Consider the following 16,863-nt stretch of genomic DNA (forward strand, 5'->3'; position numbering starts at 1 on the left):
GGTTCTTCTTTAAAACCGGAACTCGGTTCTTAGCGACTTCTTCAAGTACTGCACTAGTTAAGATGTATCTTAAATCTTTATACAATAGGAAATAGACAAACAACAGGTGGCACCTTTTAAAGGGCATTAAACACGTTAGGATAAGTCTGAAAATTCTTTTGGCAACAATAGTCATCAACAATTTATAAACAACGATAGCAGCTGCGAAAGTTTACGCGTTATATTTCAGTGTTTTGCATTTGGAAAATTCATTTCTATTTATACGATGACTAACCCTCTTTCTCACAAATGTGAAAATAATTCTGAACCTGGTTAGCTCAGAGGTGATTTAGACAGTAAAAATAATGTCAGCAAATATAAACAGCGACTGATCCTTTTTGAAAACTTGTAAATAATTGTTCTCAGTTCCTCAGGATCGGATGTGCTATTTTTTCCTTCTCATTTTTCAAATGGTATATATGAATGTTTGAATGTTATATCTGGGGACGAACTTTTCCTGCAAAAAATTTGGGCTCCAAAGACACAATGGTCACCTACTGACATGAAAAATAAAAAGAAAAAAACACACTTGAAATATAGATCCATTTTAGGTGAACGTCGCTGAACGTTATAGAAAACAAACAAATTGAGTTTGAAAGGTACACGCATTTCGGCTGGTGAACATAGTTGCATTCACTGCTCTAGTTCAGTGGAACAATTTATACAACAATAAAGGGGTAAGTTTCTAAAGAAACTGTGGTGCTGCGTCGGTGGGAGAGTATAGCAGGTAATTTAGTGTTAACAACTGAGTTGAAAACGTATAGCACCTATCGTCAAAACTTTTCCGTCTTACATTAAGGACAGCCAACACGCACTTGAAATTTTTCGTGACTTTAGTTTCCTTGGCCAAAACAAAGTTATTTTGACTATGGATATAACATCTCTATACTGTCATTCGCAATGGTCTCCAGGCCCTCAAACATTTTTTCGATCATCGCACTGTTAAGGAACCTAGCTCTGAAACACTACTCCGTCTGGTCGAACTACCGCTCACACTCAATTGCTTTTCATTCGGTGGTAGCTACTATAAACAAACTAATGGCGTGGCCATGGGTACTAAAATGGGACCCAGCTACGCCAATCTTTTTGTAGGTTTTATCGAACATCAATTTTTTAGGCAATACCACGGCCCAAAACCTGAACTCTACAGCCGTTACATTGACGATTGCATCGGCGCTACCTCCTCTACCAAAGAGGAGCTCACTCAATTTATAACCGCCATCAATTCCTTTCATCCAGCTCTTAAATATACTTGGGAAATTTGCGACACTTCTTTGGCTTTTCTAGACATCAAAATTTCAATTGAAGGTAACGGTTTATGCACTAGTGTTTACTACAAACCTACAGATTAACTCAGTTACTTGTTGTATTCATCTTCACATCCATCACACGTCAAGAACTCCATACCTTTATCACAGTTTCTCAGATTTCGTCGTTTGTGTAGTAACGACTCTGATTTTTCCGAAGGGCCAGAGGCAATGTGCTAGTTTTTCTATAAACGTGGCTATCCTGTCTCTGTCGTTCGAGCGGGCCACCACCGTGCCCAACAAATTGATCGACAGTCAGCACTACAAACGGCTGAGAACGATAACACTGACCGCATTCTATTTACTCTTACATTTCACCCTCGCAACCACGCAGTTAAATCTATCATTCTTAAAAATTTTAAATTACTCCAAAACGATTCAGAGACTGGCACTATCTTTTCGCAACCCCCACTTATTTCATTCAAACGTGACAAAGACATAGGCAACTTTCTAGTCAAGAGTTCATTTCAAACCAATGATCAATCTGGAACTTTCAAATGCGCTCGCTCACGATGCAAAACTTGTTCTTTCGTTCATAACGTAGAGAAAATATCGGGACCCAAGAGATCCGTTAAGATCACTGATCACTATACGTGTACCTCCGCCAATGTTATTTTACTGCAAAACTTGCACTTATTGCAATAAGTTATACATCGGCGAAACAGGAAGACGACACTAGGTGACCGATTCCGAGAACACCTTCGCGACGTGGAAAGAAATGACAAGGACGCATCCAAACCAGTCAGTAGACACTTTAATCTTCCTAATCATTCTATACAGCATGTGGCAGTTTGCGGCCTTTCCTTACATCTAGGCAGTTCGGAAAGCCATAAAACATTAGAACAAAAATTTATCTTCCAAATCGGCACCCTTGATCCCCACGGAATCAACGAGCGCTTTTCATTCAACTAATTTATTCCTGTTTTCTCGTCACCATATTCCCACCAATGGCGTGGCTCCACTTGCTGCATATAAACCCACACACAACCCTCAATTCCTCCAATCGCTCTTATTCTAAGTGTTTGCTCTTGAATGTCACAGGTAAAAGGCTAAGGTCTATTGCTAAACAACAGCGTGAGATAGAACTACAATTTTGTTTAAATGATAAGGTTTTATGAAAGCATAAATTAGTCTCTCTATTATGAGAATATCTAAACAGCTTTGAGCAGCGACTACATTAAGCTTCCTACTTCTTCCTATTCGTAATGGTAATAGGACAGAGTGGAGTCCAATTCGCTCTGTAATCATACGAGTGACTAACAAATTTGTTTATCGCTCATATGATTACTGACAGAATTGGACGACAAGAAGTCCTGTTACCAATTAATCATAACCGTTTCAATTTCCGAAAATAACAAATACATTTAGGAGTAATATCTCCGTTAGAGACGATGTCTAAAATAAAAAATTTCTTCATTGTAAAAATTACCAATTTCTTTTTTAGGATAAGTGGCTGTTGCTATGGTTATTGTGTTCAATTCTGTGATTGGTGGATTTGGATGAGTGGACTTAGTGTGATTGACTACTTCAACTGCCAGATCACAGGTGTCCGACTACAGCCAACTGTCCGAGTACATTGTCCGATTACAGCTCTACAGAATGATTAGCAAAAAATAAAGCAGTTAATGCACCAATCACATTTGAGGAAATTATAATGGTTATGATGAAATGACATATCCGACAGGATGCGTTATCTAATAGCATCGTCACGTTACATACTCGCTTGAAACAACTAAAAAAGAGTATAATGGAAGATCTAACCCCGTGGACAGCAAAGCGCTTGTCTGATTGTCTGCTTAACTGCTCTTCTTACTTCACTAATCTTCCAGCAGTAAAGAAAAGGATTTAAAGTCGAGTTGAAATAAACCAGGGTATTCGCTATTCCAAGAGCGACCACTAAATGCGATGAATTTCCTTTTCTATGAGCCATCACAATTCCCACCAAACTCACAGGCACATAACAAGCAAGCAACATTAACTGCACCCACAGTGCACTGTACACTGCCTTTTTGTATCGCGCCATGTTCAGTGCATTTGGTTGGCTCGGCTGTTGTTGAACATGATGTTGTACTTGAGCTTGACGATGACTAAGAACGAGGAAAATCTTTGCATATGAAGCAATCGAGATTAATAGGCAACATGGGATGACAATTCGACCGAACCAGGGCGCTATATGAGAGCCTAACGCCTCGCATAGAGTAGCGACAACGGTTACAATCCAAAGAGCAACGACAATGATATATGTGCGCTTCAAAGTTACAATTTGTCTATATCTCAGCCCCAACAACAGGGCGAGAAGTCTGTCCACGCTCATGGCTGCCAGTGTCAACAAAGATATAAAAGATAATCCATAACCTGTAATGGAGGCTGCTACCCATGCGAATCGACAAAGTCTCCACTGTTCGAAAACAACCGACATCCAAAGAGTAGCAGTGAGAGGCTGGCCTATAAGACCAACCAACAGATCACTCGTTGCCAGACAACGGTACAGGAGTTTGGACGGCGGGTGGAGGGAAGACACCTTGTGAAGTGCTACGACGATCAGGGCATTCCCAAGAAATGCTGTAAGGGAAAAGAAAATGATGACTGCTGACAGACGCAAGGAGTATTGTCGCAATTCGCCCTCCGAAGAAGAGGAACATACAAGTTCTTCAAATGTTTTCATCTGCGTTCCATCTCCCGTTGAATTTGTTGCCGCCATCATTCTGCAAACGATGTACGTTTTCCCTTACGGTTACTTGAAATTGTAACGATCGAGAGATTTTTGTTCTTAAAAGCACCTGTCTAGCTGAGATACACAAAAACACCGTGTGGGGTGTCAAAAAAGGTAAATTTGTTCCACGAATTTTCCATATGCAGGTATCAATAAGAATTGAGAGGCAAGCTTGAAGACATCCGTTACCATCATCTTTGAATAGTATGATAAAGAAAACCCTCTTTACTCGGTTAACGTTCATTGAGGATTGGTATCACTTAAGCAATTGTTTCTAGACCATGTATGCAAGACGCTTTTCTTCTTATTCATCTTTTGTTGTATCGAAGATAAGTGCCTTCACTTGAACAATTCTGTTATCATCATTTTTGAATAGTATGGCAAAGAAAAACCCTCTTTACTCGGTTAACGTTCGGTGAGGATTGATATAACTCAAGCAATTGTTTCTAGACCATACGTGCAAGAGGCTTTTCTCCTTATTCATCTTTTGTTGTATCGAAGATAAGTGTCTTCACTTCAACAATGATGTGCTTGGGATGTTTAAGGTTATCGTTCGTTGTCTTTCATATGGAAATAGATCATATCAACAACAGTTTGCACGCTAATGAAATCGAATATCTAATGATAACCGTAACTTTGTAAAGCAATACGGCCATTGAAACTCAAACGGGATTTAAGTCCATGGACGGCAAAGAGCTTGTCTGATTATCTGCTTCAGTGTTTGTCTTACTTCAACGGGTTTGACGTTGAGTTAAAGTAAACTATTGAAACTGCTATTTCCCAAAAGATAGCTACGTGTGATGAATATGTTTTGTTATAGCTGGTAACGATTTCCATAACACCATATGGCACAGAACAAACAATAAAAAATAACTGTACTTGCGTTCGGTGCGTTTAGTTGGCTTTGCTGATGTTGAACGTGATTTCGTACTCAAACGTCATGACGACCGAGAGTGTGAAAGATCTTTGCGTACGAGGCGAGTGAAAACCAGACAAGATGGTATAATTAGAATGTCATAAAAAAGGTTATACGGCGATCAAAAATGATACATAGAGCAGCAACAGCAGCTGCAATCCAAAAGGCAGTTCAAACAATATATGTGATGACTAAGGGCGCCAAAAATCTTTGTGTGCGAAGCGATTGATATCAATAAGTAAGATGGCCTGGTTACGTGAGTATACCAAATGTAATTTAAAATGAAGCTTAAGACAGCGGCATCAGATAAAACCTAAATATATGTGGGCTTCAAAGCCACAATTTGTCTGTATTTCAGCCCCAACAACAGGGCGAGAAGTCTGTCCAAGCTTATGGCCGCCATCGTCATCACAGAGCTACACATAATGCATAGCTTGTTATGTGGGCTGCGTCCCTTGGGTATCGTTTGTGAACCACGAGCATCCAATAAACAGCATTGAAGGGCTGGCTAACAAGACCAACCAACAGATCAGTTGTTGCCAGACAACGATACAAGTGTTTGGACGGCGGATGAAGGGAAGATTCCTTGTGAAGGGCAACAAGGATAAGAAAATTGCCATGAAATGCTGTGATGAGAAGGAGAATGTTGACTGTTGATAAATAAATTGGTTTATATTGTAGTCCTCCAATCAAAGAAGGGGAGCATGTCTTCTTTTTTTGAAATGTTTCCGTTTGTTTTTCCTCATCTGTTAGATTTGTTTATTGTCATCATATGGCAATATAGGGTGGCTTCCGCCCGGTAACTGCTAACCCAATACTCGTTAAAACTCACTTCACTGATAATTTTTTCCAGTTAGGCCTTAGTTAGGCCAAATACTTATTTAAAATGCGCGAGCGATCCATCTCAGTGTGTATGACAAACTCCACGTCTTTTGCCCGTGAAAGTGCCTTGCATTTATTGAAACCATTGAAGGGAACGTATTTCTCCTTGATAAACAACTCTCTGGAATTTCAAAACGCCAAAAACAATTCAAATACTCCTTCCCGGGTATAGGCTTTTTCCTGAATATTATCTCTAGTTACAGAGGTTAAATAGCGAATAGAGCTATGCGTGTCTGAATCAGGTGGCTACCTATAATTAGGCTAATGTTGATATAGGTAAAAATATGCCACATAAAATCAAAATTTCACAAAAATAGATGGATAGTAGGACCTCAGCCTTACTTAAAGCCCCTGAAGATAATGATAAACCTAACAAGGCTGATTCTTTTACGTTTCGCATCGCAGTAAAATTGGAAATGAAACGATCATTCGACAGGTGTAAAGTTTTTTAAAAAGACTGTTAAGCCTATTTGCTCATGGATAACTATTAAGCCCCTTTGAAATAATCCTATTGCACTAGTAAGTTCAATCAAAAGAATCTACGGTCTCATTACTGAGGTGATTGGCTAAGCTACATTGAGTGGCAAAAGTAGTTGGAACGCCTCCCTTAAGTGGGTAGTCAACAACCCTCTATGCATTAAACATAATTAACAGAAATCTTGTAATCCATGTCTGATAAGTGACTTAAAAGTCCCTTTTTTCCCCTAAAAAAGTGTTGCAAAAATTAAGTAACTTATTTTGTTAACACCAGGCAATATTAAGGTGGGGGAGAACGGGAGATAAATATAATTGTTTAGCCAAAATTCGAAAGTGGAGCCCGCTGAGGCTTCGCTACTCATTGCGGATTATATGTTTTCTGGTATATTGGACCAAGCTTTCATGTGTGCGACAGATGATTCATTCTCCCCGAGTGATTTCAATTCTTTTTCTCTAGTGCCGTAGACTGACAACCTCTTGACCTACTATCGACGTAGTGTTTGTTAACTTGTTTTAATTGTCTTTTTTTTGGTTTTGTTTTGTTTTTTCACAACAAGTCCTAACATGAACCGAGACCTTTAACGTTGATTACAGCAGAAGTTTTTTTTTAATGGTAATGTATTGAGAGGGTGTCTGTGCAAGTCACGTATTCCAATTTTACAACTCAGGACCTTTCACTTGACTTCCTACTGCATACATAAACACCACTAAGATTACGATGAAGCTCTTCATTTCAGTTTTTGAAGTCAGTAGGACTGACAGTACGACGTAGCAAATTTGCAAAATACTACTGATAAATCTTCTATTCGAAATGAAACCCAAAGAAGTCTTTCCCACAATAGTCCTTGTTGATTTTAGTTTATTTTCATTCATTGTACGCTAAACTCTTCAATAAAAGTATCCGTGGTAAAATGATAACTAAAAGAACTCTGTATAAACTAAATAGCTCCTAATTAACCTCACATTTCATAAATAATTCTGTGGGAGAAGTCTTGTGGTTATATAAAACAAAGCAAAAACTAGTAATTTCTATAAGCTAACTCTCTCAAAGCTGACCTTCATTTTTCGTAAGCATACAATGTTAATCACACTCAAGTTTACTGTCAAGAGTGTCGGATACAAAATGAAGCTTTTCAAACAGTTTTAAGAAAGCTCGGTGGTGTTTTTTTTTTTGTGTACTAAACGTTTATTTACGACCAATCGATTTGCTTAAACGCATATTATATTACGCTTGGCTTTTAGAACTGACTGGCCCCTTTAGGTCCACTTATTTTGTTTTCATTAGCCTTTCTTTTGTTTTCTTACGAATATACCACAGAAAACAAACAAGAAAAGAAGCAGAAAAGGCTTAGAGCCTTCAACCAATCTCATGGCGTCAACGTTGTCGTATGAAAATTACGAGTTAAATGACTAAAGAAATCGGCGCATAAAAAGGGGACTGGGGCACACAAAGCTCCATTCATCCGATTCCAGGCCTCATCTGTTTCACCATCTTCCTCATCATATCCCTGTACAAGAAAATAAAACAGAAGGTGTGAAACATGACTGCTGAAACAAAGAAGGATGAGTACAAGGAAGTCGATCTTTTCGAAAGTCCAGTAATGAGAGAACGAGTTCAAAAATTAGGCCGATAGCAGGAAAGATAGGAAATAAGATAAAGCAATTAATTGTTACCGAATCGCATTAAGTTTCTCTTCCACCGACTCCCAAGGGCTGCGATCTTCACTGAATTCAAGAAGATCTACAAACAAACCAAGATCAAATTTAAGAACATAAAGAACCTTACAGCTGTTCAGGCATGAGAAAGATTATTCCTTTTCTATTATAACTGAGTATCAACTGAGCCGAAGGTCTTCTTCATCTCCCTTCGTTCAGAGAAGTACAAATAGGATACAAGACTAAAAAAAAAACTGTTTTTCCCGATTGCTACGCATAAAAATTATCGTGAAAGTAGTCCTGGTTAAATACTTCACGCAGACCTTGGGCGAGTTTCATTTCACTGATCCAGTCTCCCTCTTTGTAATACTTCACGCGCAGATTCTGCATAAAGAAAAGATGTAAAAGTAATTAAGTCTATGAGGCCACCCCTCAATTGCAGAAAAATACAAATATACCTAAGCCCCCTCCTACCCTAACGGTACGTTCTTCTCCTCACGCTCACAGTCACGTATGGCGCTAATGCACGCTGCCACTTAGCGTCAATCACGAACACCGGTGCACGCTTAATGATAAAATGCTACAATTCCATTAGCGAAGAATGTTCATTTACCAGAAAAGGAAATCTCTCCATGCGTGTGAGTTGTAGAATACGATCCACATCATATTCCAGACGGGCGACTTTCTTGGCCTGTGTGTAGGTCGTACTCATTTGTGCAATGAGAATGTTGAGTAGAATCACTATCACGATCCCCATGTAGGCCATCATTAACAGAATGGAGAGCCAGCTGTAAGGAATAAATCAAATGCTCTTACGTGGTTAGTTTCACCTATTATCTTAGTGGTAATAAACTCATCTTAAGGTAAAAAGATCTGAGAAACTAAACGGAGTAAAAACATATTCGACCTTTTAGAGAAAAATCAACTCACTTGAAATTTGAATAATCGTAAGCAATTGGTCTTTGTTCAGAGAGCGCGCGAAAGCCACTCAGTAACACATCTCCGAAGTCACTAATGTAAAAAAAAATGGATTTAGCATGGACTGTAACACATAGACTGATCTGCAACACATTAACAGAAATTTCATATCACTTCAGGTGTTATCATATACATTTCATCCAACTAAAATTCGCAGATAGTGCAGAGTAAACATCAGCCAACCAAATAATTCGACACATTTATTCAGTAGCATTTAAGCAAGCAAGATTAAGACATACCTAAACTGTTGGTTTTCATCGGAGTAACAGAGCGATAAAGACAAAGCACCACAGAAGGAGAAGAAGATAACAATAAAAACCGCGATGGATCTTGTCACATCGTGCAAAATGATCTTAGCCAAGGTTTTTGTGTATAATCCGGTTGTCCTGAAAAAAAATATACACGGTTTTATTACATTAAGGACACATGTTATGTGATACATAATGATGTTCGAATTATACTAAATAAGAATATAACAGTTTTCAACAGTCTTCTAATAAAATTTCAGGGGGGGTCGACACGTTGCCATGCGTCGGCTCCATGTAAAGCATTTGGCTTTTTTAACAAAATTGCCCATCTTCTTTATTCTTTTAATTCCATTACTCCCGTCTGTCTCCTCTCCTTGGACGCTTTTTTTAATCTTTCTATTCTGTACCTTTTTTTCGTTGAGACGTTTTAAAAAATTTCCAAATTTCCACCATGAAGGCGCCAAGACGGTGGGGCTGCACTAATTATAAATTAGGCTTGTTAACCAAAATCCAAACCTAAGCCAACTGTGTGAGTAAGTTTCACAGATATGATTTTCTTGTTCTAATTTGCTGACATTCTCTCAAACCTATCAAACGTAGCTTATGATGCAGTTTACCTTGTCAAGCAAGAAAACTTAAAGATCCTCAGGAAGTTGAACAAGAAAGCTAAAGATGCCACAAGCCACTGAGCTTTACTTTGTGTGTACCGTGAGGGTATTATACACAGGATCAGCAACAGGCCTGACCAGTCAAACAGGGTCATCCATTCTGTGAAGTACGACTTCCCCTCTCTAAGGGAAATAAGACAGATTCAAGGTTTGCAAAGAAAACTTTTCATTGAATTAATTCATTCTTATGTTTTTAACCTTACCATGACCTTACCATGACCTAACAATTCCATCACCTCTACTCAATCTGACAAAAGGCAAACGCTCAAAGTTGGTTGTGTAGTAATTAATTCCACCTCTAAACTACTACCAAGTCTTCCCTAATCTATATCAACCTACATGAACACTTGCAAATGGTAAAATGTCCTGAGCTTTGGCAAAAAATGGTGTCCTAACCTGATTTCACACTCACTAGAATTGCATACTTACAATCTCATTTGATTAATTTCTTCACATATGTAAAACACCACCATAATAAGGGTGAAAATCTCACAAAAACCACGCAGTGAATCTGCTTCACCCCCATATTGAGTGGGGTCCACTGTTGTGGAAGCACTCAGCAGAGAATATGACAAACACAGCAAGAATATCACATACAATGCTGCTTGAAGGCTGTGTAATAAAAAGCAACATTATTAGTTAGTATAAAAAAATTTTATTCTATAAATATACATTATAGTGCTTTCATTTGTGCTATATTTCAGCTCTTTCTAGTAACAGATATTAAGGCCATATATGAGCATCTAGACAATTTTTTCTTTGGCAGATGGATTGGAATAGTCAAAAGACATTCTCCAAGTCTCTATTTCTTCTGTTCAATTCCACGTTAAACCCTCCCTTTGCTCCAATACAATTCTGACAGCTTGGGTCAACACAGTCATTTCTTTATCTTTTTTTTTTTTCAATTAAATGATGGAATAATCTTAGGTAACACAATTTTTCCGCTGGGTTTACATGCACCTGAGAAAGAAGTGTCCATAACTTTTCCATTTTGCTTTAACCAGCATTCTAACCACAGGATGTTGGAGTGCCTCCTGGAAAATCATGAAACCAAAAAAGAAATGTTTAAGCAAGAATACGATTGTTATACTACTGGAACAGCAAGAAATTGAGTTTCCTGTCCCAAATCAAAAGATTTTAACTAGATGAGCTGGTAAACATAAGTAATTTAGACAGCATCTCAGCTACAACCCCTTGATATATCAAGCTAGAGAGTCAAAATTTTGGATAACTCCTGCACACATTTCTCCAAACACAGGATAACCACACATAGAGTAATTACTATTTTTAAAAAACCTCAACCATACCATATTCCTGCTCTTTGCAAGGACATGTAAACAAGACTTGTCCCTCCAACTGAAATATTTGTTTTCTGTCTGTACATATCCCCCTGGCAACATGACTTTTGGGGGCCGTCCTCCCTCATCACCATCCAGAATATGATAATAAAAATGATAGTCCAAAGGATCATCTGTGATTGTGCACCAGGCTCCCTCAACAACCTCCTTCTCTTTTTCATTTTCATAGCTGTCTTTGCGTTTTGGAAGGTGTGGCCAGTGGGGATTGATCATCTGGTCTAGCACAGCTATTACTGACTTCTGTGGAAATCACATTCAAATGGCAACTAGGAATTCCCTAATGAAGTTACAAACTAAGTACATTTTCAAAATGTACAACAATACATACAGCTATTACAATGTTGTCTTCCTAAATAATCCGCATGGCTTATATTTAAATAAATATATGGTAAATCAGGTTTAAGATCTGAAATAAATTGATGAGTATATTTTTGATGGCAACAAGTCTGCATGCAACACCTTGAAATTTATAAATACAAAATTTAAAATATTCACCCTCATGTTAGGATTCTCAATAATGGACTTGAAACTGAAGAAAGATGGCTGAGGATTTGTTACATTCACTTCAGTTCTCCAATAAAATAATCCCTGAACTCTAATCACAACAAAAAAAAATAATAACAAATGAAAATTTCATTGCCATTCACTACAATTTTAATACAACAAGTAGTGTAAGTTACAGTTATGGTTTGCACTCAACTAATTCCTCAAATAACTGACTGGCTTTCTAAAATTTATTGTCTTAATCTGAATACTTCTTAAATATTGTCTTCTTAAAAAAAATGTTTCCTAAAACCATCAGGGGTAAAAAAATCAACATCAAAATTCCCTTTTGAGGTTAGGCTCACATAAGGGCATGTGTTGGACCCATAGGGTAAGTGAGCAAAAACTGTTACTTGGTAGGCAGGAAATCTGACTCATCATGGTTAATGATCAGATGGTGGTTACTTTTCAACCCCTCAAAAAATATTTCTTAATATTGACACTACTGTTGTAACTATTTCATTTAAGTTTCAGTTAGTATTATACCTTTTGTGCCACATACTTCTGACCAAGTATGCTGCCACTTCATCATTTTCTGCTAACAGAGCCAACTCAACTGAGAACAAGGCTCTTTTCTTCTTGGCTTGTTTTGTCTTCAAAGTAAGAAGTACTGGGCATTTCTTCACAAGTGTCTTAGTGACATGTAAAAACCCAAGTTCTGCAGCATAATGCAGCAAATTCTTCTTTGTTTTGACTGTTTCATCTCTGAAAGTCTGGTATCTGTTTTTAAAGTTCAGTTCACTACCTAACATGATCTCCAAAAGGCGATTAATCTGTTAGCAGACATAAAAACAATATGCATGTGCATCACTTGTCTAAAAGCATTTTGCAGAATGTTTGTAACCCTTTTTCCCCTTGTGTGTCAAGAAGTTTCCTGGAATTACCCTAGCTTATTAATGCTAAACAATTATAACCTTTTCAACAACTTTTTCACCAGATGTTGCACCCTTACCCGTACATTTAAACCTTTAGTACAAACTTAATTATAACCAATATACATATACCTTCTGTTCCAAGCCTGCAAGTTTTTCAGGGTTTTCTTTGTACTTTTTACACTCTGGCCACTGTTTTAACAACAAAAGTGCTGGATCCTCGTTTTCCAGTTCCCCATTATCTCTGAATCTTTGAATCAGTCTCTCAACACTGACTGCATCCATAGCACTACTCCATGATAGCCCATTACTCTGCTTTTACAATATGAAAAGTAAGAATTTTTTCTTCTGATGACCAATTGCAGATAGCCCATTGCGTTCACACTGAGACAATACCAAGGCTCTTAATTAAATGACGTTTGTTGTCATCATTGATAAAATTATTTTCGGAATAATGCACTTGGTATATCAACTCAATCCCATCCGTATTTGCATTGAGATATAAACACTTAAACCTGGAGTCCGAGGTGATCCAACACTTGAAAAAAAGAAAACTCGTCCGAACACATGAAATTTACCTAATTACCATTCAAACAGTTTTAGAACTCTGGTTGCGCAATAAAAACTGTTAAACAGCGAACCTTGAAGCCAAAACCCAAGAGATTAAGATAGAGGAGCAGTCAACTTAAATCCTGCCTTTAAGATCAAAAAGCGATTACTTGTTCGTTGTAGCTTGATGTAACCTTATATCGCAAAGAACCTCCTGCCCAATTTAAACATCAGACGAATGTGCCAATATTGTACCTGACAATAGGAACTGTTTTCCCGTAGATTTGAACTGATGAGGGGTTTTGCTATATTTAATAACTCCTTGATTAAACCTACTTTAATCCAGAAGTCTCCATCATATTCATTTTCCAAGTCAACTTCTTGATCGTCAGGTTGATGATGGCCAATTTCACGCTGATTTTGTTGTTTGTTGTTATTGTCTTTTCCGTTGTGCTTCAACAGATCTTGCTCTTCTTTTGCCATTTATGAATCAAATATCACAAACTGTATCCTACATGAATGTATGCACCGTCGTCTTTTTCAGACTTTTCTAAAATGCCGTCCTTGCAATCCCTTGCAGATTTGACAGCCTTCATTTAGTCTCCGCGTGTGAAGCGGTATGTTTGAGCAGGTGATAAGTTAACGCAGCGGTGAGGCGCATGGCACATGCAAACAGGTCTATTTGCGCAGGCTCTTTTTTAGCATTTCCCGCGCAAAGTTTAATATGGAAACACATAGGAAAAATGGTTTCTCGCGGTCAAAGTTTACGGGAAAAAGTAAATTTTTAACTGTTAAAGGAAATAATTCAAGAGGGAGGGAATTAAAGTATATGTAGTTTGTCCTAAAAGTTACAGACTTTCACACCTTGGTTTTGACAGCCAAGGAACACTCGACGACCTTCTCAGCTATTTTTTCTTTTTTTTTTTTCATATTCCTAGCTATTTTTTGCGCTTTGGAAGGTGTGGCCAGTGATGATTAATCATTTGATTCAGTACAGCTCTTGCTGTTTCTTAGTGGAAATCACACACATGCAGATATCAACTATAATTTCCCTATGCAATTTTGTATTAACTCTGCTGCATTGTGGTCTCCCTTGCCAATTGCATCCATGATAATGCAATGTTTTGAACAAGCACCGCAGGCGTCTCTAGCATGTTTTTACACCAGAAAGTTGTCAAAAAAGCAAGAAAATGAACTCTCTTTCTTAGGTCCATCACAACAAATATGCAAGACCATTAATGAGCGTATAAATTGTATTAGTATTGGCTTAGTGAGACCTTTACCACGCTCGAGGAATGTTAATGACAGAACGAGTTCATGAATAAGGCTGAGAACAGGAAAGATACGATAAAGGAATGATTATTACCGTATCGCTGTAAGTTTCTCTTCCATCGACTCCCAAGGGCTGCGATCTTCACTGAATCCAAGAAGCTCTACAAACAAACCACGATCAAATTGAAGAACATAAAGAACCTGATAGCTGCTGAGGCACGATATTGCAAATTGTGTTTTCCTTTTGCTTTTGAAAATCAACTTAATGGGAGATTTCTTTCAGCTTCCCATATAAAAATGGAAATAAGAAACACAATTAGAAAAGAAATTCTAGTTTCCTAAGATCGCAACATAGAGTAAAGAAGGTGCTGGCATTATAAGTTACATATTTCTTTCCAGACCTTGTGCGAGTTTCATCTCGCTGATCCAGTTCCCTCTTTGTAAAATCTCACGCGCAAATTCTGCGAAAAACAAAAGACGCAAAGATATTTCGGAAATCATTTAGATAATTTCTCTATTGCAGGGGAATGCAAGTATTCATAATCTCCTCCCTTCTCAACCGGATCGTTTTCTCCCTCACGTTCACATTCACACGTAGTACATATGCACGCTGCTATTTAGGGTTAATCATTGCAGCGTTATATTAGTAAAATAATGTAACGTTGCAATTTCATCAGCAAAGAATCCTTACTTACCAGAAAAGGAAATCTCTCCATGCGCGTCAGCTGTAAAATACGATCCACATCATATTCCAGACGAGCGACTTTCCTGGCGTGTGTGTAGGTCGTGCTCATCTGTGCAACGAGGATGTTGAGGAGAATCACAGTCACTGTTCCCATGTAAGACATCATCAACAGAATTGAGAGCCAGCTGCAATTGACAAAGCAGGTTATTATACTTGAGATAGAAAAGCTATCAAAAGAGAAAAAAATCTAAAGATATTCGTATAGAAGAAAGTACTTCAACAGGAAACCTTTGTCTTGAATGTTGCGAGAAGAAATGCTGATGGTGGTCCCACTTACTTAAATTCTGAGTATTCTTTTGCAATTGGTCGCTGTTCAGACAGTGCACTTAAACCGCTCAGCAAAACATTGCCTAGATCACTAATGAAGAAAAAATTAATCTTAGTTTCATTATTCCGCCCTCCTTTGGTACTCCTGAAAGTTATACACTTTAGCTACAGATAAACAAAACCGGCTTGTGCTATTTGCAACACACAGGCAAGTTTAAGGTTAGGTTTGGCTTGAACTTAGGTTAATATACCGCGGGCAAACCGTTTCCACTTTCGATAAGGAGCGAAAGGCCTGCACGTACAGAGATTTTTTTTTCCAGTTCAAAGACATCACCCAAGTGTTCTGAAACAAATTTTAAGTAACCAAAATGGTTATGTTATTGTGCGGTGACTCAATAAATATGTGTGATAGGTACACTATGCCGAAAAATCAAGACCCACCTAAACTGCTGGTTTTCAATGGAGTAACAAAGTGATAAAGTTAAGGCACCACAGAAGGAGAAAAAGATCACAATAAAAACTGCCATGGATCTTGTTACATCGTGAAGAATAATCTTAGCCAAAGTATGCGCGTATAATCCTGTTGTCCTGGAAAGGTAAGGGTTTGGTAGGATGAAATCCATGAATAACATCAATTTTGTAAAAAAAATTAACATTGATAAACAACCACCACTAATGCCGATCTTGATTGTTCAAGGAAAATTACGGGGTGTAACGATCGCCATAATGAGGAAATTTATGTTAGCGTGTCATGATATTTTCAAAAGGGTCTAACAGGCATGCTCCTCTCGATAATTAGCCTCCAATCGCATGTCCTAAATTCCTCTCAAAATGTCAGGTAATACTTGACATTTTTGTGCAATTCAAATGTTTAACAACTTCACATATTACAAAAGAAATATCTAAAAATGAGAGCGGAATTCAGAGGAATTTGACAGAAATACTTTCGTTTATATTCTCGTGTCGACAAATTATTTACTAGTCGTTGGGAGCCCCTTACTCGGAGCTTCCATCTTCCCTACTCCGGGTAAAGGGGCTCCTGCCAGTTGTAAATTAAAGTAATTGGTTCCAGACTTCCAAAGAGCTGACCGCGCACGAAAACTCGTGATGGCCGCCGTAAATTTAACTGTGTCGATAACTCTTTTTTAATCTACATACTCATCCACTCATTATCTCACTCATTGATTGACTGATTTAATTCAATTTTTCTTCTGCTCTATTCAAATTAAATGCAAGAGAGTGCACTACAAATGCAGCTATAGTTGTTGTTTACCTCGTCACGCAAGAGAACTTAAATATCCTAAGGAAATTGAACAGGAAAGCCAAAGATGCCACCAGCCACTGAGCTTTGCTACCAGTGCATCGTAAGGGTA

The 16,863-nt window shown here is 38.0% G+C and overlaps 2 protein-coding genes across 5 annotated transcripts; both read right to left on the bottom strand.

The window, feature by feature from the left end:
• Nucleotides 1-2,992: 2,992 nt before the first annotated feature.
• On the bottom strand, nt 2,993-4,129 carry LOC131788269 (melanocyte-stimulating hormone receptor-like). Its single transcript, XM_059105361.2, has one exon. It carries the CDS (start codon nt 4,048-4,050, stop codon nt 3,103-3,105), a length of 948 nt encoding a protein of 315 aa, XP_058961344.2. The 5' UTR covers nt 4,051-4,129; the 3' UTR covers nt 2,993-3,102.
• A 3,367-nt stretch (nt 4,130-7,496) lies between these two features.
• LOC131791493 (transient receptor potential cation channel subfamily V member 4-like) lies at nt 7,497-14,081 on the bottom strand. Of its 4 annotated transcripts, none has more exons than XM_066159176.1 (14): nt 13,543-14,081; nt 12,790-12,969; nt 12,272-12,558; nt 11,738-11,837; nt 11,192-11,482; nt 10,845-10,918; nt 10,314-10,496; nt 9,834-10,007; nt 9,208-9,354; nt 8,921-9,001; nt 8,604-8,778; nt 8,314-8,374; nt 8,009-8,075; nt 7,497-7,842 (listed from the first exon to the last, which is right to left on the bottom strand). In XM_066159176.1, the coding sequence occupies exons 1-14, from the start codon at nt 13,687-13,689 to the stop codon at nt 7,794-7,796; spliced, it is 2,016 nt and encodes a 671-aa protein (XP_066015273.1). In that variant the 5' UTR covers nt 13,690-14,081; the 3' UTR covers nt 7,497-7,793. The 4 variants fall into 4 exon arrangements, with proteins under 4 accessions (XP_066015273.1, XP_066015274.1, XP_066015272.1 ...); XM_066159177.1 differs by having other exon boundaries at nt 12,272-12,378; nt 12,790-12,972; XM_066159175.1 differs by having other exon boundaries at nt 12,790-12,972.
• Between the last annotated feature and the right edge of the window lie 2,782 nt (nt 14,082-16,863).

This window comes from Pocillopora verrucosa, chromosome 12, assembly GCF_036669915.1.
Source record: "Pocillopora verrucosa isolate sample1 chromosome 12, ASM3666991v2, whole genome shotgun sequence".
In the NCBI taxonomy this organism is placed as follows: Eukaryota; Metazoa; Cnidaria; class Anthozoa; order Scleractinia; family Pocilloporidae; genus Pocillopora; species Pocillopora verrucosa.

Excerpts from the sequence above, each read along its gene's own strand:
- LOC131788269 (XM_059105361.2), bottom strand. The coding sequence starts at position 4,050 with ATGATGGCGGCAACAAATTCAACGGGAGATGGAACGCAGATGAAAACA.
- LOC131791493 (XM_066159175.1), bottom strand. The coding sequence starts at position 13,689 with ATGGCAAAAGAAGAGCAAGATCTGTTGAAGCACAACGGAAAAGACAAT. Across the intron at positions 9,355-9,833 it reads AAGTTTTCTTGCTTGACAAG|GACAACCGGATTATACACAA; the intron begins GTAAACTGCATC and ends ATTTTTTTTCAG. Across the intron at positions 7,843-8,008 it reads GAGAAACTTAATGCGATTCG|GGATATGATGAGGAAGATGG; the intron begins GTAACAATTAAT and ends TTTCTTGTACAG.